We start from the raw sequence: 26,241 nt of genomic DNA on the forward strand, positions 1-26,241 counted from the left end.
GATGCACTAAATTTGAAATAACAAATAAGTGCAAAATAAGCAAAGTGCAAATAAGCAATAAATGAATAAATAAAATCAATATGCAAAGTGATAAAATACAATTGCACTTACTAATAAAAAGTCCAACACAGAAATATCTTAATATAATACAAAGCCATTGTGCAATTGATGGTGAATAAAGTTCTCGGTGATGTAAAAATTCCATTAATTAGTGCTTCAGTGCTCAAACATGCTCGTATATGCGGAGATCAATTCTCTGATATCATAAGGGCTAGCTCTGAGCACTTTATTTCACCAATGATTGCACAAGGACTTTGTAATATATCAGGAGATTTTTGTGTTGGACTTTATATTACTAAGAGTGATTGTATTTGATCAATTTGCATACTTTTCGATTTTATTTATTCATTTATTGATTATTTGTACTTTGTGTGCTTATTTTGCACTTATTTGTGATTTCACATGTGCTTTATTGCACCTATTCACCAGTTTAACCACTTGCTTACTGGGCACATATATCCCCTTCCTGCCCAGGTGAAATTTCAGCTGCCGGCACTGCGTCGCTTTAACTGACAATTGCGCAGTCGCGTGATGTGGCTCCCAAACAAAATTGACGTCCTTTTTTCCCCACAAATAGAGCTTTCTTTTGGTGGTATTTGGTCACCTCTGTGGTTTTTATTTTTTGCGCTATAAACAAAAAAAAGCGAAAATGTTGAAGAAAAAAAAACACAATATTTTTTACTTTATTCTATAATAAATATCCCAATTTTTTTTCTCAGTTTAGGTCATTACGTATTCTACATATGTCTGGTAATAAAAAATCGCAATAAGCGACTGGTTTGCGCAAAAGTTATAGCGCCTACAAAATAGGGGACAGAATTATGATTTTTTTTTATTTATTTTTTTTACTAGTAATGGCGGTGATCTGCGGACACATCGGACACTTTTGACACATTTTTGGGACCATTCACATTTATACAGCGATCAGTGCTATAAATATGCACTGATTACTGTGTAAATGTGATTGGCAGGAAAGGAGTTAACACTAGGGGGCGAAGAAGGGGTTAAATGTGTGCCCTGCATAGTGTTTCTAACTGTGGGGGAAGGGGACTGACTGGGGGAGGTGACCGATCAGTGTCCCTATGTACAAAGGACACAGCATCGGTCTCCTCTCCCTGACAGGACATGGATCTGTGTGTTTACACACACAGATCCACGTCCTTGTCTGTGTAACCGCCGATCGTGGGTGCCTGGCGGACATCGTGGCCGCCAGGTATGCGCATCGGCACTGCAGTGATGTGGCGGGCGCGCCAGCCATCCAGTGGCCGGAGGAGCAGAGAACATCTATAGACGTCCTCCCGGCAATTGAGAGCCACCTTGTGGCCGTCTTTAGACTATAGGCTGGATACCAAGTGGTTAATCATTTAAAGGGACAGCACACCTTTTTAAAGTAAGTTGGTTGTGATATGTGTGTATAACAAATACTTTTAGGAGTACAATATAATAAGTGTGCTTTGTTTATTTTACAGTACAACTAAGGCAGTAGATGCTGATCACTGTGCGAAAAACAATGTTCACTTTCTTTAGCTGTACAGACCACCAAATGAGAGAAAGGGGAGATTCATGATTCCTAAACTACAAAGAGCCTTCTGACCCCTCATATCTTTCCTCACACCAATTTCTCCCTGTAATTATTTAGCCTTAAATTTTCAAAAGTGGGCATACAAGTACAAAATTAGGAAAAAAATATCATGATTTTGTTAATTTTGACACTTGTTGCTTCTCTCCCTAACATTCAGGGCCGCTGATAGGGGGGGACCACCAGCCCTTCTGTAGGGGGGCCCGGGCACACAAGGGGGCCTGGATAGCAGGAGGATCGGTGGAGCATAGAATGAAGAATGACAGCGTCTCTTACCCAGCAACTCAAAGCTGGTTTCTCTCCCTCTCCCTTTGGCATTGGCAAATGTAGTAGGGATTTGGGGAAGTGGATATGTGCTGGGGGGGGGGGCAGGGGGGTAATTTAGAGGGGGTTGTGCTAGGAGGGGGGATTTTTGTTTGAAAATTTTTGCAAGGAGGGCCCGGTGAGGTAGGCTGTACGGGGCCCCCGTGATTTCTAACAGCGACCCTGCTAACATTACTGCCGTAGCACAGGCCCACGAGTGCCATTTTGTACATACAGTCCTGGTTAAGTGTAAGCAGATCCCACTCAATGCCTTTTTGTGTACAGATATGTACTGAAATTGTTAACCATGTATTTGCTAAAAACAGACCCACAGGATGCACAGGGTAAGTAACATCAAAAATATGTATTTCAAGGACAAGATTTCAGGTTACGTTCATACTGGTGGAGTTATTCTTTAAAATAAGGAGCCCTCGTTTTATTGGCATCAATTAGACTTTCTTATACTGGGTCCAATGAAGCAGACCTCTACAGTATCTAGAGCCAGAAGAATTCAGTACTATAGGCTTATTCTTGCCGAGTGTAACATGGGGGCTGCTCTTGTTGATTTGTTCTGCAAATTCTAGTTGTCTTGCTGGCATGCTGATCTTGTGGCTTTAAAACTTTGAGTCACTAACTCAGAACAAATATGTAGAAAATGACTTTACCTGGACTATCCTGATCTGTGTTGTGTCAGTGGCTCTGAAGCCAGTAGGACAGGCAACCAATTTGTTTTAGAGGAAGATCAGCAATTGCCACCCTCATGTTTTGCTTAGGAAAAGTTTACATAAATACAATTTGTATTACATTTCTTTTATCCAGAATATTGTTTTTCAGTTAATGTTGCATAGCCAAGTTCTAAATTCACATTGTTGGCCAATAAACACTGATTCATTTCTATAGATGATAGTAAATGTGGTATACCCCTGCTTTTTGTGCCTTCTATGTGTACTAACTGTGTAATAATTTTGTTATAGTATATACATTGTCATTATATAACAGAAATGCATTTATACCATGGGAAGTATACAAGAACAAATAGCTTTGCTAACAAAGTGAAGTCATTCACATAACATGGCAGCACAAAGAAGCTCTTGACGAAGTCATTAAATTGTGTATTGGGCAATGCATCTCTTTTCTCATTGGCTTAAAAGCTTCAATAAAAGTAAAATATAATCAGCAATTAGTAATATACTGCTTGACTGAGAGTAAAGCACAGGTATTTTAAACAAGCACAACTTTGTGTTTCTCAAATTGGCTTAGCAGGCAGCAGTTGGCATTTTTATTGTTTCTCAAGATTCCAGTTAAATAGGAAGCAGAACAATTAAGCATCAAATGTTCCTTGGATTGTGATGCTATATTTTAGCAGATTTAATTCTTAATTAAAAAAGGAAAGAGAAAATAGATCCTTGCCCTCAGAACTTTGTGTTTTATATCCATGACAAGAGCACCCCTATGGTATAAATAATATATGTGATGTCATGCAGTGTAATAGGAATTTTGTTATTCATGCTGAGATGACAACTGGGAATAATCCTCTCATTAGACACAATCTCTCAGCAGTAATATTAAAATCCAGATTTCACAGTGTGTGTATTGTAATCGATGTTTGTACACCATGCGTGACTGTGTATATATTTCCAATATAAACTCTTTTAAGATTCACATTTAGATTTTACATCTACTGACATTTTCCCTCTAACCAAATAAATAGAATTTAGAAGCTTACTCTCTTGTTTTACAATGTACCGTCTGTCAGTTCTAGACTATTTCACAGATTTTTCTAATCTTTAAATATAAACTAACATGATTAAAAAAAGTTTTGATAGTACATAAATAAAAAACACAATTCTTATTTATTTAGCAGAGTTAGAGTGGCAAAGAGCAGATTATAGGCTTCCCTTATCTGATTTCTCATATGCCAAGTACACTGTTGGGTTAATTTACTTAGACACTGATCACTTTGTGAATAAAGTGAACTATAATCATCCAATCACGGGCAAAGCAAAATCAATTTTTCTTTAAATTCCTCTGAAAATAATTGGTTACCGTTGTTGGTTATACATCTGTGCATTTTAATTTTTTATTAGTAACATAGTTGCTAAAACATTTATTTTTTTTAATTGCAAACTTCAGCTAATTATACACTGCCCAATCTCAGAAATTTATAGTACCGTTCTCCTCGGCAAAAAAGCTCTGCTACCAAGTTTCTTGATGGATTCTGTCGAGGAAAGCGGTCGTGTGTACAAGGCCTGAGATCAAGTTCATGAGAGAAATCCAGATAAGGATGTATTTCCTAGGAATAGCAACTTGTCCTGTGCATACAAGGCTTGCTTTTTTTCGACTTTTTCTCCATGGAATCTCATTTTTCCAGAAATACCAAAAATAGCCAACATCAATTACAAGAACAAATAGCCACGGGAATAAAGGGAAGCCTTGTTTGGTGCTTCTAATCAAAGTAAAAGGTTCCATTAAATAATTTTGTATTCTGATAAGTGATAGGAGTATACAAGTTGAATCCATGCTAGGATTTTCTAACCCATACCAAAGAGTTGTGAGTGACACCTGTCGATTATACTGCTATTAAACAAAAATGTAACACCTTAGCAGCGCCTAATAACAACACGGCTCTATTACCAGTGTTATGTGCCAGAATCTGTATACCAAGATATATTCTATCGATATTGATCATAGTAGATCTGTTTTGGATAAAACCCTACTGATCAGTGTGTATACATTTGTGAATTATGGAGGACAAGACAGTAGAAAGCACTCTAGCTGGCAGCTTCATTTCTGAGAATAGCAATGAAATTGGCCTACAAGGCCTACAAAGTTGAATCTTTACCTTTTGGTATGACAATTATTATAACCTTGTTCATTGAGGAAGGTTTAGATCCCTGAGATTCAGTTGCATTAAAGGTAGTAAGGTGTTCCAGACAAAAAAGTATTCCCCATAAATTTTATAAATGATGTAATTTCCCATTGCTTTATTATCTGAGGAATTTGCTTCTGCTACGCAGACTACTATTTGTATAATCTAAGGTAGGCAGAACATTTAATTACATATAGTTGGAGAGAGCAACCCAGTCAAATGTAACTTTTAAAGCATAAAGCTCTGTAAAATATAATTGAATTGCTTGGGAAACAGAAGGGGTACAATAAAGAGTTGTCAACTAGAAGAGAGTATAGCACCAGTATGGGAGGAGCCTGTCATCACTGACGCTATGAGGGCTACGGTAATTCCTATGTTTTCTCCATCATCATAATGTTTTTGGGCTGAACATTTTTTTTTCTGATAAAGACAAATCTATGCAAATGTTGGACATTATGCCATAGTCTTACGAATTTCCAAACTAGGGTCATTAAATTGATATTAACCCCCCTGGCGGTATCCCCGAGCGTGACTCGGGGTGGATTTTTTCTGCTGCGATCGGTATCCCCGAGTCACGCTCGGGGTAAGCTATGCAGAGCCTGCAGCGTGCGCCGGCTTACCTTGTCCTGGATCCAGCGATGTCACCGCGCTGTGTGAGCGAGCAGGACCTCGCTCGATTCACACAGCGTCCTCCTGTGCCGCCGATCTCCGTTCCCTGCGACGTTACGACGCACGGGAGCGGAGATCGGCGCCAAATTCAAAAAGGTAAACAAACACCTTACATACAGTATACTGTAATCTTATAGATTACAGTACTGTATGTAAAAAAAACACACCCCCCCTTGTCCCTAGTGGTCTGCCCAGTGTCATGCATGTTCTTTTATATAATAAAAACATTTCTTTCTCCCTGCAAACTGCAGATTGTCCATAGCAACCAAAAGTGTCCCTTTATGTCAAAAATGGTTTTAGATCAGCTAGAAAACAGCGATAATAAATTATAATCACTTTCAGAATTGTGCGATAGCGATTTGTGGGGAAATTCGTCATAAAAAAAAAAAAATAATGACAGCGACAATTCTGCAACTGAGCAAATTTCAGTGATTTTGAGTTGATTACATTATTGAATAATTTTTATTCGAATTATATTATTATTTGTTATAATTATTTATAATTATTTATTATATTATAATTTATCATTTTGTTTTTAAAAAAATGTCATACCCGGGATGCCTATTAGATTCTTGTTTGGTCAGATTTAAGTGAGTTATTCCTAAGAATTGCAGGCCTACAGTATAAAACACCAAATTTCCTTGCAAATAATTGTACCGCTTTTGGTACGTAATTCCAGACAGAATCATACCGCCAGGGAGGTTAAACCCTCAGTTTTTCTTAAAGCGGTTCTCCACCCTAAAGTAAAGTCCCGCTGATCGGAACCCCCCCCCCCCCTCCGGTGTCACATTTGACACCTTTCAGGGAGGAGGGGGTGCAGATACCTGTCTAAAGACAGGTATTTGCACCCACTTCCGGCCCGGCATTCACAGGCAAAAGACAGGCATTGCGTCACATCCCGTCTCGGCTCCCAGCACACAGCGGGAGCCAATCGGCGGGCGTGGCGCGACTCGCGTATGCGCCGTAGGGAACCGGGCAGTGAAGCCGTAGCGCTTCACTTCCTGGTTGCCTCAGCGTGGATGGAGGGGGGAGCAGCAGAGTGACGAGCGATTGCTCGTCCTCTGCTGCGGACGCCGCTGGACTCCAGGACAGGTAAGTGTCCTAATATTAAAAGTCAGCAGCTGCAGTATTTGTAGCTGCTGGCTTTTAATATTTTTTTTTTTGCGGAACACCTGCTTTAAGCACAAAATCTGATTTAATCACTTACTGAGTATACGCCTTCTTTATTTTTTAATTCTTAAATATTGTATTTCTTGTCTACGTTGTAGATTAAACTGATGCCATGACTGCTGCCCCAGGTTATATGTTTTAGGGTGGCTGCTTTCTCTTACAGCATCTTATGGATTCACCAGTGCATTCAGGGACTAGAGTTATGTCTCCCTACTCTGTGTACATCAATAGAAACATATAGTCCCATATCCCAGGATGGCAAGGCACTCCTCTGCTCTTCCCTCCTCCTCCCTCCTCCTCCTCCCTCCTCCTCTCTCTTTTCTCCAAGATAAAATACTGTATAGTGACTGCACTGCCCACTTAACTCATTCTTGTAAGGTACATAGAGAGCAGGAGCCAGCAGCATTGAAAGTTGTACATTTCTAATGCTGGGATAAGAATGTTAACAAATAGTGTACTGGAGAATGTTTATGTCATTGTGCTCACTGGGGTAGATTTACTAAAGTCAAATATACCCTTTACTTTACAAGTGCAGTTGCACGTATTTACCCCATAGCTTAGTAAATGCGGTAACAATGATGTACAAGCACCTGATTGCATATTCTTTACAAAGTGATGCTTTAATACATTACATTTACTAAGAAAAATGAGTGCAGCTGCACTTTCAAAGTGCACCGTCTATTTGCCTTTAGTAGATCGACCCCAATGTGTTAAAGTGGATGTCCGTTGAAAAAAAAAATATTAAAAGCCAGCAGCTACAAATACTGCAGCTGCTGACTTTTAATATTAGGACACTTACCTGTCCTGGAGTCGCGCTACGCCTGCGGATTGGCTCCCGCTGTGTACTGGGAGCCGAGTGTTCCCAGAACACAATGGGGGGGGGGTGGGAGGTGACATCATGCCCGCAGTCTGCCCGAGACTGTGCGGCCGGAAGTGGGTGCAAATACCTGTCTTTAGACAGGTATCTGCACCCCCCTCCCCCCCTCCCCCCTCAAATGTGACACCGGAGGGGGGGAGGGTTGCGATCAGCGAGAGTTCCACTTTAGGGTGTAGCTCCGCTTTAAGCTAAAAAAAAACGGAAGATTTTCCCCCTTAATGACCATGCCATTTTCTGCGATACAACACTGCGTTGCTTTAACTGACAATTGCGCGGTCGAGCTACGCGGTACCCAAACAAAATTGCAGTCTTTTTTTCCCCACAAATAGAGCTTTCTTTTGGTGGTATTTGATCACATTTTTTAATTCTTGCGCTATAAACAAAAAAAGACTGACAATTTTCATAAAAAAATATGTTTTGTACTTTTTTTTATAATAAATATCACAAAAAAAGTAAAAGAACAAATTTCTTCCTCAGTTTAGGTCAATAAGTATTATTCTACATATTTTTGGTACAAAAAATCCCAATTAGCGTATATTGATTGGCTTGCGCAAAAGTTATCGCAACTACAAAATAGGGGATAGATTTATGTTTTTTTTTTATTTTATTTACTAGTAGATGCGGTGATCTGCAATTTTTAACGGGACTGCAACATTGCTGCCGACAGATCAGACACTTTTGACACTTTTTTGGGACCAGTGATATAATAATGCACTGATTACTGTATAAATGACACTGGTAGGGCAGGGGTTAACACCAGGGGCAATCAAAGGGTTAAATGTTCCCTAGGGAGGTGCTTTCTAACTGTGGGGGGAAGGGGCTGACAGGGAGTAGAGAGAGATCGCTGTTCCTATTCAGTAGAAACAGACAATTTCAATCTACATCGCTGACAAAACAGGGATCTGTTTGTTTGCACTGGCAGAACCCCATTATGCCTCTCTGTGGAGCGATCGCTAATTGGCTCCCCTGTTAGTGAATGGGAATGCGTGCGCACCGCCCACAGATCGCTGTGTACAATGATGGCGATTTGCGTTGGAGAGCCAACCTGCCACAGTACAACTGTGGCGGCTGGTCCTTATATAGTTAAATACTTCCCACCCGGCCACTGTACATATACTGTACAGCATGTTCTGGAGTGGCCAGCAGATGGAAGCCACAACTCTCTGGATATTGGGGAGACAGCATGTTCCCGCAGACAGAGGCGTATCTAGTGAAAATAGTGCCTATGGCAAGCACTGAAACTGCGCCCCTGTCGAAACATTTGAAACCCATCTTTCAGATAACCTTAACAAAAAAAAAACAGCTAACAAAACTAGTGGTATTTATCATCCTGTGTGATACCTTGGGTAGTGACATATCCTCTTTATGGAGAAATCTGGGGTTAAACCCCTGATCCCCCCTCTGCCCTCCAGGCCAGGTAAATGCAGAACCAATACTGGAAGTGATGAAATCTTCATCACTTAAGGCCTCAGTTTTCACAGAGGAGAGGGAGAAACTGATGTTCCTCCTTCTTTGTGCGCCAGATGGAATGGGAGAGTCTGGGAGAACAGGGGAGGGCTGTGGCAGAACGTAGCAGGGATAGCACTGCCATCGTCCATTAGCAAATGTGCGGAAAAGGAGATCTGCCTATGCTTGGGAGGAGGGAAGAAGAGACCCTCAGACCCTGGTAAGTGCCTTGCTGCCCAGCCACTCAACAGCGCCCCCTTCATATGGCGCCCATGGCACTTGCCATGGCTGCCATACCCTAGATACGCCACTGCCTGCAGACGTCACTTCCGGGATTCAGAGTCGTGGCTTCCATCTGCTGGCCACTCCAGAACATGCTGCCATAGAGTTACACCTTCGGCTATCCCTGAGACTCCTTGTGACTACCAGAACGCCGGACCACCTGCAATATTACTAATATGATGTGCTCCTACCCATCTACCCTTTTGTAAGTATTTTTAACCCTTTTGGGAAATATAACGTTTTTCTTCTGCACTTAGAGGCACCTTTTTTTCTTTCCAGTGCCTTATCATTATCTAGATTCAAATCAGTTATGGATAAAGAAGAGTGCATGCAGGAGTAACAGTACAATTGACAATTAGAAGGATGGATCTCTGAAGGATATCAGATAATCCTATTCCCTTTAAATATGTGGGTAGTGTGATCTGTTTTTTTTTTGTTTTTGTTTAGCCTGCTGGGTTGAATGAAAAAAAATAAATAGGCAAAGTGTACCAAGCTTAAAGTGGATGTAGAGTATAATATTTCCTATCATCTGTGCCCAATCTTGCCACAAAGAGTTAATCCAGCTCTAAGCAACCCTATTATCTTTTTTCAGTGAGATAAAACAGACAAAAAGGAGAAAACCTTGTCTGTTCTTCCCCCCTGCTGTGAGTGACAGGTGATTTACATATCTCATGCAGGAGCCTGAGACAGGCATTCCTTTTTAATTCCCACCTCCACTCCTTTTCTGAAGTCATGTGGTTACTTTTTTGTGTTTTGACTGGATGTTAGTGATTATAGCAGAAATCTGCTAGACCATTCTCATCGGGTGGACACGACCAGTCCATCCGATGAGAATGGTCAGACGGACCGTTTTCATTGGTTCACCGCTGAAGCAGACCGATGGTCTGATGTGCGTACACACCATCAGTTCAAAAACCGATCGGGTCAGAACGCGGTGACGTAAAACACACGACGTGCTGAAAAAAACGAAGTTCAATGCTTCCAAGCATGTGTCGACTTGATTCTGAGCGTTGGGTTTTTAACCGATGCTTTTGTGTACTAACCATCAGTTTGGACCGATGGTCATCCGTCCATCGGTTTGATTTTAAAGCAAGTTCTCTCATTTTTGTCCGAAGGACAACAGACCGATGGGCCGTACACACGGTTGGCTTGGACCGATGAAACTGGACTTCAGGCCGTTTTCATCGGTTTGGACCGACCGTGTGTACGCGGCCTAAGAAATACACAGGAGAAAATGCATGCTGACAAGGGGATTGTAGAGGAGGGCGGGGAGTCTACTGACATCACAACTCCACCCACCAAGCTCTGGACAACAAACCTACTTACAGAATCTGCAGTTTTTCAGCTCCCATAACAGACAAAGGGGAGACATTTAACAGGTAAGGATACATGCAGGAGGCATATATATCCTTATAGATCATCACTATGGCAGTAGTTTAGAAAGGATGAGAGTGGGTTTACATTCACTTTAAAGGGGTTGTAAAGACAAAAATATTTTCCTCTTAAATTAAAGTCTGACAGTAGCTGATAAAGTAAAAAGTAATGTTTTGCATTATAACTAGTTTGATACCTGTTGAAATCGAGCTGTTTTATTCACCTCCGTCACTCCTGAATCATTATTCTCACTGACTTCCTGGTTTGTGGTGCGCATTCATTCTTGCTACATCACGGCCTAATGGGAACTACAGTTCCCATTAGGCTTAGCCTCCATGCCTGTGAGGGATAAGAGAGCATCTTCACGCATGGCTGTAGTCATAGGGAGAGGGTGAGCACATTCTGCTTTCCACCATGCAAAACGGCTCAGATGCTGGTGGAAAGCAAGAAGAGGAGAGACAGGAAATGGCATTTTCAAACCTGGATTTCTGTATTTTGGAGGTGAAAAGGAAAAACGAGGTAAGTGATATTTAAATGCTCTAGCTTACAGCAATCAATTGATCTAATAAAAAACGAACCTTTAGTGTTCCTTTAAGGCAACAGTCAGGCAGCTCCTACTGTGCTGTCCCTTTAGCTAACCTTTGTGTGTATAACTGCTTCTTTGTGAATTAAACATTTTCTATATATATATAGAAATAAAGAAGACATAAAGCATCAGTTAAAAAATGTATAAACCTATAACTAAAACCATTATATATTAATATTTGTATTGACAGTTTTTAGTAGCAAAATACAATGTTACAATTTGACACTCTGCAGTGTATCTGGTACAGGGGTCATTGGCACATTGCCTTCTCAAAAATCCATGCACTCTTAAAAACAGTCCTGGCAGGATCTAGTTCAATTTCTTTAAATCAATACAAATATATTATATATTAGAGCTTATCAATCAATAAATGTGGTGGCTGCATTGTTTTTCTAGGTTTTTTTCCCCTCTGCTTTCACCTGGTGATCTGGTTAGTAACACACCTCCTGTATTAGAGTGACCTCACTCTGGATTGGAGGTGCACATGGGGCACAGCAGGCAGCAGTATTGTCAGTCTGCGGGGAGGGTAGTGTTAAATGTAGTAGCAGATTAAAATATACTTACAAACTGAGGCCAAACGCCAGCTTAATAATCAGTTACAGTAAACAGTTTGTTTTTCCAATTGGGATAAAGGTTTTACAAGGAAAAGCACCCCTGTCCATGTTAAATGGTTTGTTTCATTCCTTTAAAGTTATACATCTGGAAGAGAGCTTGTTCTTTTGAAAAACAATAGACTTTCTGGCTGGATCACCAGATGAAAACAGAAGAAAAAAAGCCTAAAAAGAAAACAAATGCAAAGCATCATGTTTAACCACTTCCAAACCGCTGTACGTCTTTATACGGCCTAACTTTAAAGATGGATATCTCGGTAACGGCAGCAGCTGCTGCCACAACCGAGGTATCCATCTTTAGTGTCAGCGGTTCTGTTAACGATAACGGCGGTCTCCGCGGCGGATTCGCCGTGAGATCGGCGTTATCGGCGGCGGGAGAGGGGCTCCCGCCGCTCTCCCGCGCCCTCCGCCGCTTACCGGAGCCGTCGGTAGCGGCGGAGGAGATCGGGTGCGTTCGGCTGCTGACTGGGGACGAGACTGAAGGAAAAATCTCCTTCGCCCGTCCCCATAGCTCTGCTGGGCGGAAGTGACGTCAAAACGTCAGTCCCGCCCAGCCTCTTAAAGAAACTTTTTTTTTTCAATTTTTCAATTTTTTTTTTTTTTTTTTTGCATTTTAGTCTAAATATGAGATCTGAGGTCTTTTTGACCCCAGATCTCATATTTAAGAGGACCTGTCATGCTTTTTTCTATTACATGGGATGTTTACATTCCTTGTAATAGGAATAAAAGTGATCATTTTTTTTCCCAGTGTAAAAAATAATAAAATAAATAAAAATAAATAAGATTTTTATTTTTTTAAAGCGCCCTGTCCCGACGAGCTCGTGCGCAGAAGCGAACGCATATGCGAGTAGCGCCCGCATATGAAAACGGTGTTCAAACGACACAAGTGAGGTATCGCCGCGATCGTTAGAGCGAGAGCAATAATTATAGCCCTAGACCTACTCTGTAACTCAAAAAATGCAACCTATAGAATTTTTTAAACGTCGCCTATCGAGATTTTTAAGGGTAAAAGTTTGACGCCATGCCACGAGCGGGCGCAATTTGTAAGCGTGACATGTTGGGTACCATTTTACTCGGCATAACATTATCTTTCACAATATATAAAAAAATTGGGCCAAATTTATTGCTGTCTTATTTTTTAATTAAAAAAAGTGATTTTTTTTCAAAAAAAGTGCGCTTGTAGGACCGCTGCGCAAATATGGTGTGACAAAAAGTATTGCAATGATCGCCATTTTATTCTCTAGGGTATTAGAAAAAAATATATATATAATGTTTGTGGGTTTTAAGTAATTTTCTAGCAAAAAAAACTGTTTTAGTCTTGTAAACACCAAATCTGAAAAACACCCAAAGTAGAGAAGTGGTTAAGAATTGATAAGCTGCAATAAAATAAATGTTTGCTTTTGGGTTTAATACTGCTTTAAACTTTCACTATCAACTTTAACTTGCTGATTCAATGACATCAAGATAATTACGTCCTGGAACATCAAATCAAACTTATTTTTACTTGCTTTGTAGTCTTCTTAATCAGGGGAATTCGTTGCACTCAGGGGCCTAAAACATAAATGCTACTCAGCATGAAATAAATGATATATTAATAATTTTCACATCTTAAAATCCTCAACCAGCAGCTGGCATTTAATTAGTCTTAGTGTTTCTTGCTGCAATAATAAACCACCCAGGACACCTTCTTAACCATTTTCATACCTATTTTTCCTTGCGGGATCTTCAGGAAAATTAGGCTAACAGCTGGTAGAGTACAAAAACAGATAACATCTTACGAATGTTTGTCCAGAAGGGATTCATTTTCCAAAAAATAAAGAGAGAGTGTCCATGAGTTTACTGTATTATCTTAACCTCAGTGAGTTGAGTGCTTCAGCAGATATCTCCACTCTGCTAAAACAGTTAATTCTTCATGAACCACCTTCTGTTAGGCCAGAGTCATCCTGTTATTGTATACTTTGATGAACAGGGTACTACCGTGACTTGTCCTGGAAGAATCGTGGGAGAATGTTATTTCTCTTACTAGAACAAGTCTGACCATGAAGAAGTGCAATATACATTTGTCATTTTTTTGGTATTTATCATTAATTAAAGGCTACATTGAGAGGTGTCTTTAAAAAAAAATCTTCTGGAAACAGATCAGTCATGCTTAGGTTAGGCTTCTTGAAATCCTCTTTGTAAAGAGAAGTTTTCAATTCAGTTTGTGGTATTAAAATCCTCTGCTCTAAAAAAAAATTAAATAAACATCCGTGTCAGGATGTGACAGCGCCACTGCAGCATCATCACCATTAGAAATAGAGCAAAGAATAATGAAAACAATATTTATTTTTCAGCTCCTTTTTCAGGGTAGGGCAGTGCTCCAGAACCACAGCTAACATCATCAATGTAATAGACAAAATTTTAATTTCTTAAAAATGTTTGTGTGCACTGCCTTCATCTCTTATGCCGCGTACACATCCTCAGAATTTCCGACAACAAATGTTCGATGTTGTTGTTGTCGGAAATTCGTGTGTAGGCTCCATCGGACATTTGTTGTCGGAATTTCTGACAAGAATTTGAAAGCTGGTTCTCAAATTTTCCGACGTCAAAATCCGTGCTCGTAAATTCCGACGCATGCTCTGAATAAAGTACGAGACGGAAGCCCTCGATCTGGTAAAACTAGCATTCATAATGGAGATAGCACATTCATCACGCTGTAACAGACTGAAAAGTACAAGGCTAAAAAGGGCAAATCGTCTCTCACCAAATTTCTACTAACACGTCTGGTATTGAACTTCTCTTTAATAGTGCGGTTGTACGTGTTGTACGTGACTGCATCCTTGGTGATCGGAATTTCCAACAACATTTGTGCGACTGTGTGTATGCAAGACAAGTTTGAGCCAACATCCGTCGGAAAAAACAATCCACGGTTTTGTTGTCGGGAATGTCCAATTGTATGCGGCATTAGTGTTAAATTAGTGTTAAACGGGCATTGCAAGCACTGTCTGCATCATTTAATGGTAAACAGGCATGGACTGACTTATAGTAAATGGTCAGTTGATGTTGGGGATAGTTCTACAAAACAGTATAAGTTAGGTGGAAACCGTATAGGCCTCTCTGAAAAATTTAGTTTTCAGGGATCGTCTGAAAGTGGACAGAGTAGGAGATAGTCGTACAGATTGGGGTAGGGTGTTCCAGAGAATGGGAGAATGGGAGAGGCTCTGGAGATGTCTTGGAGGTGAGCATGGAATGAGGTAACAAGGGAACTAAAGAGCGGGAGGTCTTGGGAGGAACGAAGAGAACGATTTGGTTGGTATTTTGAGACTAGGTTAGAGATGTAGCTAGGGGCAGAGTTGCGGATGGCTTTGTAAGTTGTTGTTAATATCCTGAGTTCAATTTGTTGGGTGAGTGGAAGCTAGTGGAAGGATTGGCAGAGAGGGGTAGCAGACTGAATGGATTGTAAGGTGGATGAGCCTGGCAGCAGCATTCATGATGGCCTGAAGGGGGGATAGCCTATGTAAGGGTAATCCGATGATGAGGGAGTTGCAGTAGTCAAGGCAGGAGATGACCAGGGAGTGAATTAGAAGCTTTCTGGTGTCATTGATCTAGAAGAGGAGTATCTTAGAGAGGTCGAGGTGGCAATCTGGGGACAGTGAAATGATTTGGGGCTGAAAAGATAGTTCAGAGTCTAGGATTACACCTGAAATCTTGGCATGCGGGGATGGGTTGATTTTGACATAGAAATCAGGGGAAGAGGCACATGGGGGAGGAAATATTATGAGCTCAGTTTTGAATAGATTAAGTTTGAGGAAGTGGTGTGACATCCAGTCTGATATGTCTATTAGTAAATTAGTGATGTGTGAGGGGACTGATGTAGTGAACTGAGCGGTAGAGAAATAGATTTGGTTGTCATCAGTAGAAATGGTATTGAAAGCCATGGTAGGCAATCATCTGACCCAGCGATCAGGTGTAGATTGAGAATAGGAGAGGTTCAAGAACAGAACCTTGGGGAACCCCAACAGAGAAATGAAGAGGAGAAGAGAGAGTAGGAAGGTGCAGTGGGATAGGTAGGAGAATAATCAGGGAAGAGTCATGGAGACCAAAGGAGTGGAGGTTTTTGAGGTGGTCCACTGTACCAAAGGCAGCAGGATGGTCCTGGAGTAGGAGTACAGAATATCGTTCATTGGTTTTAGCCGTTAGTAGATTGGTTGTGAGTTTAACGAGAACAATTTCCGTGGAGTGTTGAGGGCAAAATCCAGACTGAAGGCCATCAAGAGGTTTGTTCTCGGTCAGATGGTCACTCTGTCGGTTGTAGATTTTCAAGGAGTTTGGAGGTAAAGGGGAGTAAGGAAATGGGGCATAGGATGTTAAGAGTGGTAGGGTCTAGTTAGGTATTTTAAATATGACTAGTGCATATTTAGAGCATTGGAGAAGATGCCAGAAAAGATGGAGAAATTTAAGATGTGAGTTGGTGGGTGGAGGCAGTGGAGAATGAAGAAGAGTTGAAGGTAGAGAAGAGTTGACAGGGACTAGATAAGAAGGTGTCAATGAGAGTGACAAAATAGGTCTGTGAGAAGGCAGGAGTATTTTTGGAGGGCAGATTTTTATTGGTTGAAGTTTTTCTGGGACTTATTCTTACGCCACAGGCGCTCAAGAGCACGGCTATGTTTTTGAGACTCTGGTGTCATTAGTTTGCCAGGGTTATAGGGGTTTTGGCTTGATTGTGTGTGTGTACTGAGGGGGGTGAGCTTGTCAAGAGTTAAGTAAACAAAAAAATGTGGCTGCAGTTATCTGTGATTATTTGGGGATAAGTCCCTTACCCTAAGTTCCAAATGGGATTTGATATGGGCTTCATTAAGAAATTGCATCCTTCTCATAATTTTTCTATAAAACCCAGCTTTGTAGAGCATCCATTTTAAAGTTGTTCAGAGGTATTGTTTAAAATGATTTTTTGCTTGGTTTTCTAACAAATACAATTCTTTCTCAACCACAAAGTTTTGGTAGATGGCCTTTTGTAATCTGCAGTTGTGGTTGTGTTTTTTGTTTCATAATAATGGATTTAACAGTGCTTTGGGGGATATTCAAAGCTTGTAATTTTTGTAATAACCTAACCCTCATTGGTATTTTTTCAAAGCTTTATCCTAGGCTCCTTTTGAGTACTTGTTGGTCTTCATGATGCCATTTAATAAAATAAATGTTCTTTAAAAAAATATGGGGTTTTACAGAAACAGGTGTATCTATTTTAAATAAATTGACACTAAACACAGAAGGTCTCACTGCAGCTAATAAGAGAAGTATGGGATTTGTTTTTATTTTGGAGTTATACTTACCTAGCTGGATGGTCCGATGCTGCATATGTCCTCCACAAGCTGTAACACTGAGAACCGAGCGATAAAACACCTCTGATCACTCGGTTCTTACAGTTCCCTGAGCAGAGAGCTGGTGACTGGAGCGCTCACTGGAGCAATGGGCTGCAAAGTGGATGGGAGCAGCCGGCTCAGGCTCCCAGTGGCTCCAGGCATGTGGGTGGACCCCAAACCATATAGTCGTAATCTTTCCCGAGCCTGGACCAGTTTTGTTTAGCCAGGCTAAAAACGCAGAACAAACTGCAATCCTGTGATCCACAGGAGAAGTACAGCCAAATGAGCTTTGGCTGTACTTCTTTTTTAAATGGGAATTTACTACTTTAAAAGATGTAGTGGGGCTTCACAACATTCACTAGCTATTTTACGGAGTGGCTGAAAAATATCACGATAATTCACCAGAACAGCTTGTATATGTATTATGTCTGGAATCAGTGACCATTTGACATGATATGTCTATATTTTACCTTTAATTTGAGATATGTTTAAAATGTCATCAGGTTTAGATATTCAGGAAAGAACTAAGTTATTTTGTCATCTGAAAAATTACATTTTGTATTCCAAATTGTATCAAATTGTATGTGATACTTGAAACATTTTACCATGTTGTAAAGCTTATTTTTCCTATCTGGAATATGCTTTCTGGTGAATACTGTTCAGTAATTTAACATATTTCAGATTAGTGTATAAATTACCGGTATATTTAAAAAAAAGCTCAAATCATTCAAAGTCACACGATTTTGCCTTGATTTTACCGCAATATGGCCGCCACGATTTTGCTGTGAATTCAAAGAATGCCTGTGTAAACGTAAGGTATATTGACATCAACTTGCATGAAAGTCAGGCCAAAGTAGTGCACTACTTTGAAGTCGGCACGACTTGAAGTCGTACATATATGAATGATTATCATTGGAAATAATGGGGAACGAGTTGTCCTGTGACTTCGCAGTCCCAAGTCGCAGAACAAGTCTCACAAGTGTGAAAGAGGCCTTAGTGCGGCTTTTCTGCACATATGACCTGTGCTGGAGAATATAAATCGGTCACAAAGGCAATTGTGTACAGATTTTTATAGAGCAGCATGTAGGTTGATGTACTGCTGGGTGAAATTACGTTTTGTGCGCAAAGCAAACATATGGGTTGCTATAAAATCAAGATGGCAGAATGATCTATCAATGTATAATTAATTCTAGGCTTTTTATGTTTGGCCTTGAAAATTCATTTGCAGGGCTGTACACATTCCTAATTATATTTCTCTTTTAACACCTCACTTGTATATGTAATCTTCTCATATAATTGCATACTTAACTAATATTATTTATATGCTCATGTATTGTGAATCTATACATCAATACCTACAGATACTAGAATTGTGTTTTTATAATTATTATAATTCTAATCTTAATGGATGTCTTGCTTTTAAAAACATAAACAAATAATATAGTATCTTTTCTACAAGCAAAAAACACCAAACCCATATGTGCTCAGAAAAAGGTCACATCCTATCATTTACATCCTATGGAATGTAATTCATTTGGTACATTCGGCAACTAATAGAATTACATGATGTGATCATCTAGTAAGAAAAAATGCTTTACACCAATGATAAATGGACATTGTGCTGGAGCCAAACATCTCATTTATGAATGAACTTCCCTTGCAAACTATGTGTGAAGTGACCTTTACCCTATGATTTTCATGGTTTATAACCATAGAGCAGTTATTGCTAAAACCACTACTTAAAACAAATTCTAAAAGCAGAGAAATTATTCATAAGACAAAGACAGGGGAATTCACAAAGACTGGTGCTAAAATTTACCAACAACAGTTTCATATCCATGAAAAATTAAGTAAAGTGTACCAGATTTATGTAGATGGCAAAGACACCTGTGAATATGTCCTACAATTTGACAAAACAGGTGCAAAGAGTCAAAAATAAAAATAAAATATCTACTAGTAAAATAGTCCTTTTACAGAAATTATTTATACATGCGTTGCCCACTGAATGGAGCATTTGACAGGCAGTGAGGAGGCGGTATGTCCCCTCCTTTTTTAACCCCTCAAACCTGAACATGGCAGGGGACAATTGCAGTGCAGCCCCATTTAGTTGAATGGGTCTTATTTGGCGGGTGGTACTGTACGCCAAACGCAACCGGTGGGATAGTTTTCACTACATTGCTTTGCATTGCGACCGTGGCATGAGTTTGCAACCTTTGCCGTTTAATGGGGAAATGGTGGGGGCAGTAATAAAGCAGCTCAGCTTGTATTTTTACAAGCTGCCCCGAACGACAAGTGTAAACCTAGCCTTCATGTAGCTGTGTCCTAAAAACAGCTCTGTGGTGGTCTTGTCATCCCCCAGTTCCTAACAGGAAAATAACCTGAACAGCTTTGTGAATCTGATTTCAACTGTCATTGATAATAAGAACAGATACTTAAAAGAACTATGTGATATTGGTTTTTCTGGTGCAAGAATTTTTTAGTGATAGTGAATTATGTGCACAGGTAACATGTAGCTGAATAACTACATTTTTTGGAGTAAATGCAATTGCCCTACGTTTTTTAAAGCCCGTTTTTGAATTTTATCTCTCAAAAAATTGTATGACCAGCAAAGGTCTTTCTTCTGCAATATCAGTTGCTGGTCTTAGCTGGATGTCACAATGCTTGGAATAAAGTAATACATTGGTCTGCTAATGAGTAGCTTTAATTTGGACACACAAGAAGAGAGCAGACGCCACACAGTGTCAGGATCACCTTGGCCTAAAGCCTGTGTGATGCAATGTGTAACAGCAGCAGCTGGCTGTAACTTAAGGAAGCGCAAAGGAAGCAGCAGGTGCAAGTTCTTACTGCCATGCCTTCTTTCCAGCCTTTAACCTTATGCTCTGTGACTTTATTGGCAGTTCACAAAGGAAAAAGAGTTTTCAGGAAGCAAAGAAAATGCAAAAACTTTAGCAAATAATTTGAACCTGTAAAACATTCAGTAGCTGCCTAATTTAAAGTGGAACTTTACCCATAACAACTTGATAAAAAATAATGAACATACATTCCACATTAATAATTATGCATCCAAAATGAGTGTATGCTGTAAATTACCTCCAGCATTGTTCCTGTTTCTTCTTGCTGGAGGTTTCGGTTTTGTTGAAGCCCAGAGCTCCAGCAGTAAATCATAATGCGGAACTAAACCTGTAATTCTACCTGTTTCAGAAAACAGTTTCATTCCTGGAATGTCATGATTGCTAACTGTCACATTTTTTGTGTCCTCAAACAAACTATTAAACAAATGGCAGGTGTCATAACTGATCACATGTGCAGCACCATGGCAGATGCAGCTCAAACAGAAGCAGCTTTTTTGGCTGTTGAGGCTAGGAGGGTTTAATTCAGCTATAAGGCTGTCAACAGACTGGCCTCTACAATCTCGGCAGTGCCTAAAAATGCCTAAAAATGGGGACCAACTGAGCTTGTGCTGAACAGGGTGAGACAGTGTATTACTGGATTTTAAACAGCATGTTTATGTTTTACTTAGCTATACCTGCAAAAGGGGCCTGCCTAAAGTGATCTAGCAGGACTTATTTTTTCTGACTAAAGTTCCACTTTGATGTTTCAGGACAATATTAACCGGTTCCTCGACCTGCTCCTGTACATATACATTGGCAGAATGGCACGGCTGGGCAAAGTAACGTATATATACGCCCCTGCCGCAAGCTCTGTGACTGCGCCCGCGGGACTTGCAGACTTGATGTCCGCTGGTGTCCCACGATCGGAGGAGAGGCAAGTGTACACATGCATCTCCCTGTTCTGCCTAGTGACACTGTCACTGATCGTCTGTTCCCTGTCATCGGGAACAGTGATCAGTGACATGTCACTCATAGTCACGCCCCCTAACAGTAAACACTCGTGCACACGATAGGTTAACCAGAGGACAACGGTCTGAAGGACCGTTGTCCTAGGTTAACCTATGAAGCTGACTGATGGTCCGTCATGCGCACACACCATCAGTTAACAAACCAATCGTGTCAGAACGCGTGACGTAAAACACAACGACGTGCTGAAAAAAATGCTCCGGTCTTTGGCCAGCGAAATGGTCCGGGCTGAAGTGGTTAAAAGTGGACTGGCATTGCTTTGTAGGAAAACAACATTACAAATAACATCTATGTAGGTTAAGTTTACATCTGAAAACATCTCTAATATGATGGCAGAAAAATAAATAAAAAAGAATACTATATTCTTAGGATGCAAAAATTCAAAACGAACAGCAGATTGCAAAAGATAGTTGGACAAACCCCCAAAAATTATTCAAATATATTAATAGTAAAAAAGGTCAGGTCTGAGCATTTAGGCCCTTTACTAAATAATCTAGAGTGGGTGACTGGGAACAAAGAGAAGGCAAACTAATTAAATACTTTCTTCAGCTCTGTGTATACAAAGGAGCATGTGGGAGCTCATGTCCATAATGGGGATGGTATTGACACAGCCCCAAATGATCCACAATGGCTCAAAAGTGATATGGCCCGGAAACATTTAGACAGAATAAAGGTGGATAAAGCACCTGGACCAGATGACATCCACAAACGGATCCTAAAAGAATTGAGCTCTGTCATTTCAAAGCCATTGTTTCTAATTTTTAGGGACTCGTTAATGACTGGAATGGTACCACTGGATTGGCATAGGGCCAATGTGGTACCCATATTTAAAAAGGGATCAAAGTCTTTACCAAGTAACTATAGACCTGTTAGTTTAACTTATATAGTCGGGAAGATACTGGAGAGAAAGACAACATAGAGATTTTTTAAACAACAGACAGCATGGATTCATGAAAGACAGAAGTTATCAAACAAACCTGATTTCTTTTTATGAGGATGTAAGTAAAAAAAAATCTAGGATGGAAAAGGACCATGGGTCCTAGTAGATGATAGGCTCAGCATGCAATGCCAAGCTGCTGCTAACAAAGCAAACATAATATTGGCATGCATTAAAAAGGGGATCAACTCCAGAGATAAAACGATAATTCTCCCGCTCTACAAGACTCTGGTCCGGCCGCACCTAGAGTATGCTGTCTAGTTCTGGGCACCAGTCCTCAGGAAGGATGTACTAGAAATGGAGCAAGTACAAAGAAGGACAACAAAGCTAATAAAGGGTCTGGAGGATGTTAGTTTTTGAGGAAAGGTTGCGAGCACTGAACTTATTCTTATTCTCTCTGGAGTAGAGACGCTTGAGAGGGGATGTGATTTCAACTCACAAATGCCATACTGGTGACCCCACAATTGGGATAAAACTTTTTTGCGGAAGGGAGTTTAACAACATCAGGGCCACTCATTAAAATTTGAAGAAAAGAGGTTTAACCTTAACCAGTTCCCGACCCCCGCATGTACATATACGTCCACAATATGGCACGTACAGGCACATGAGCGTACATGTACGTCCTCGCCTATTAGCGGGTGGGGGGTCCTATCGGGACCCCCCCCCGCTACATGCGGAGGTCGGGTCCGCTCGGGGAGCGATCCGGGACCACGGCGCGGCTATTTGTTTATAGCCGCTCCGTCGCGATTGCTCCCCGGAGCTGAAGAACGGGGAGAGCCGTGTGTAAACACGGCTTCCCCGTGCTTCACTGTGTCGGCGCATCGATCGCGTCATTCCCTTTATAGGGAAGACACGATCGATGACGTCATTCCTACAGCCACACCCCCCTACAGTTGTAAACACATACTAGGTGCACCCTAACTCCTACAGCGCCACCTGTGGTTAACTCCCAAACTGCAACTGTCATTTTCACAATAAAGAATGCAATTTAAATGCATTTTTTGCTGTGAAAATGACAATGGTCCCAAAAATGTGTCAAAATTGTCCGAAGTGTCCGCCATAATGTCGCAGTCACGAAAAAAAAATCGCTGATCGCCGCCATTAGTAGTAAAAAAAAAAAAAATAATAAAAATGCAATAAAACTATCCCCTATTTTGTAAACGCTATAAATTTTGCGCAAACCAATCGATAAACGCTTATTGCGATTTTTTTTACTAAAAATAGGTAGAAGAATACGTATCGGCCTAAACTGAGGAAAAAAAATGTTTTTATATATGTTTTTGGGGGATATTTATTACAGCAAAAAGTAAAAAATATTGCATTTTTTTCAAAATTGTCGCTCTATTTTTGTTTATAGCGCAAAAACTAAAAACCGCAGATGTGATCGAATACCACCAAAAGAAAGCTCTATTTGTGGGGAAAAAAGGACGCCAATTTTGTTTGGGAGCCACGTCGCACGACCGCGCAATTGTCTGTTAAAGCGACGCAGTCCCGAACTGTAAAAACACCTTGGGTCTTTAGGCTGCATATTGGTCCGGGGCTTAACTGGTTAAACTACATAGAGGGCTCTTTACTGTAAGAGTGGCAAGCATGTGGAATTCCCTTCTACAGGTGGTGGTCTCAGCGGGGAGCATCGTTAGTTTAAAAAAACTATTAGATAAGCACCTGAACAACCACAACATACAGGGATATACAATGTATTACTGACATATAATCACACACATAGATTGGACTTGAAGGACTTGTGTCTTTTTTCAACTTTACCTACTACAGGTATGTAATTATGTATCCTTGGACAGAGGGGTGGCTGTGGATGTGGTATACTTGGATTTTGAAAAAGCGTTTGACACAGTTCCCCACACACAACTAATCTGTAATTCTACAGGCTTGGAAAGATCAATTTGTAAATGGATAGAAAACTGGCTAAAAAAAAACGAATTCAGAGAGTAGTAGTTAATGATTCTTACTCTGAATGTCCTAAGGTTATCAGTGATGTACCCCAAGTTTTGGGACCCTTAAGTGTTGGGACTCTTACTCTTTAATATCTTTATTAGTGATATAGGGTCTGGGATTAAAAGTACAATATCTGTCACCGCGATCACCGCTCTATAGATTTCACTAAAGCAGCTGAAAGGGGGGGGGAGCTGTCAGGCTTTATTGAAATCTATACAGGGAGATCGGTGCTTGTAATTTACCCAGCCGCACCAATCATCTCTGACTGCCCAGGTATCAGGTGAAACATGGGAGCATTTACCCAAATACAAGTACTCGGGCAAATGCTCGGTATCGGTACAGATACAGATACTAGTATTGGTATCGGGACAACCCTAGTTTCTATGCAGAGTTGCACCAGATTTTGCACTTTCCAGTTTTAGTAATCCCAATAGAGTTTTCCTTTTGATTGGTAACTCATGAGGACCCAGTTCCTTAATGTCATTTGCAGTCTGCTGGTTATTTTTTTTTTTTAGTAAACATTTATTTTCAGAGGCTGGCCCAGATTAGTCATCCAGAAAAATAGAGAAATAGAGTCAATGCAATTCACTTTATAAAGACACACTTGGATCACAATTCTTACTGACAACAATTGAATTACCCTGTTTGCACTTGCAAGATTTGGTCATTTATATAAATTACATTTTTCATATAGAGTTTGCTAAGTTGAGCAGCTTGTACCTCTAAAAGATGGTATGTACTACTCCTTTATAATATTGGTTTATTTTTGGATTTATACCTAAAACTATAGTAGTGATTGCTATAGTAATTTCTTTAATAAGGATGATAATTTCTTTAATGCTACTATCTGCACTGTGACTCTTGTTTTGATAATTGGTTTGAGAAAATAGATTGGCTGTTGTCAGTTTGATGAACTATAACCCAGAACAAAGGTCTGGATAGAAATACTGGATTTTATATTTGTGTAACAAAATAAGTCTTATTGTGGATGCCACAATAATGACAGAATAAAAGAAAATATAAAAATGTAGGATATACGGTACATTGTAAAATAAGATTTGGGAGTACAGGTTATGGAAATTTATATATATAGCTCACTCTTTATAGACTAAAGAAGAGAATTTAAATAAAAAATGTTCACTTCAGTTGCCTAGAAGAGCAGTAAATTACTAATGCTTACAATACATTTTCTAACACAGTACATTCAGTAGCAAGATGTTGTTGAAAAATGGGACTAAAGGGATTAATAAAGCTAATGTAATACAGCACTATGTTATTTCAGTCAGTATCCTCCTATTTTTTGCCTGTCATACTACTAGTGTTTCACCATTAACCATGTAGTTGTAAGTCCTTATATATGTTTTCATATTCCACTGTAAAGTGTCTTTGTCGTGTTTATGTGTTGGTTTGTTTTGGTGCGATGTTATGTTGTATCCCCAGGGTTTGCCAGGCTATCCCACAATGGCCGCTCTCCATAGTAATCAGATCCTCACCGTCAAGGTTTGTGGTGGATAATGTGTCTGTTGCAAGTCAGGGATCCAGCAACATGACTAGTGATGGTCAACAGCATGGGCTTCCTAGTAAGCCAGAAGATTTCCTCCATTAAAAGAAATAAATAAAACACTTGCATTAAATTTCTCTTATATTTTGAAGGAAAAACCTTTATATAAAAACAAATTGGTTTCCCATGCTGTGTCACTTCATGCTGACTGGAATCTGACTTCCTTTATAAAGTACTGCTGGCGCTTTGTTCTGGGAACCTGTGCCAAAATTAATGTTGAGAAATTTTTACTATATGTTAAATTGCCTACAGAGCTCTTGGTAAAGTTAAATAGACACTCCACACTTCTATGAAAATTACATAGTTTGTTTTTAAATTTCATAAATCAGACACTTATTAAAAGTATCCATCACCAAAGCACAGGGTCCTTATGGAATTCCCCAGTTCCAGGTGGCCAGTCTGTACTTTACTATTATTTTGCATCTAATGCTTTTGTCTCTATTTCTTTCTACGGGCCTTCTGATGTCTGTCCTTCAACTTTCTCATCTCTGAACTTCAACCTTTGACCTCACCTCGCTGATCAGATGGTGTTTCCTAAGATCAATCATGGCTTTCTTTCTGCTGATCAGCAGCTCATTAAGCGCCGACTCATTAAGGTAGAGCTAAATGGATTTAGGAGTGTGTATTTTTATTTTTATTACAGTGTTGTCCTTATTTTATAGGATGAGTTTTATAGTTCTTTTCTCATTACGTTTTTTCCAAAGAGTCCATATATCTAAAACTAACATAATGGATACTTGGACTTTTCCCTTGTCAATTACATGTGGA

At 40.0% G+C, this 26,241-nt stretch overlaps 1 protein-coding gene across 5 annotated transcripts in view; it reads left to right on the top strand.

Moving 5' to 3' along the window:
* COL25A1 (collagen type XXV alpha 1 chain) overlaps window positions 1-26,241 on the top strand; it is a 588,595-nt gene that overhangs the window by 383,770 nt on the left and 178,584 nt on the right. For all 5 annotated transcript variants that reach the window (XM_040329411.1, XM_040329395.1, XM_040329418.1 and 2 more), the window contains exon 8: window positions 25,998-26,069. In XM_040329411.1, the coding sequence (XP_040185345.1) occupies window positions 25,998-26,069 (72 nt within the window). The remainder of the gene's footprint in view (window positions 1-25,997; window positions 26,070-26,241) is intronic.

The sequence above is a fragment of the Rana temporaria genome, chromosome 1 (assembly GCF_905171775.1).
Source record: "Rana temporaria chromosome 1, aRanTem1.1, whole genome shotgun sequence".
In the NCBI taxonomy this organism is placed as follows: Eukaryota; Metazoa; Chordata; class Amphibia; order Anura; family Ranidae; genus Rana; species Rana temporaria.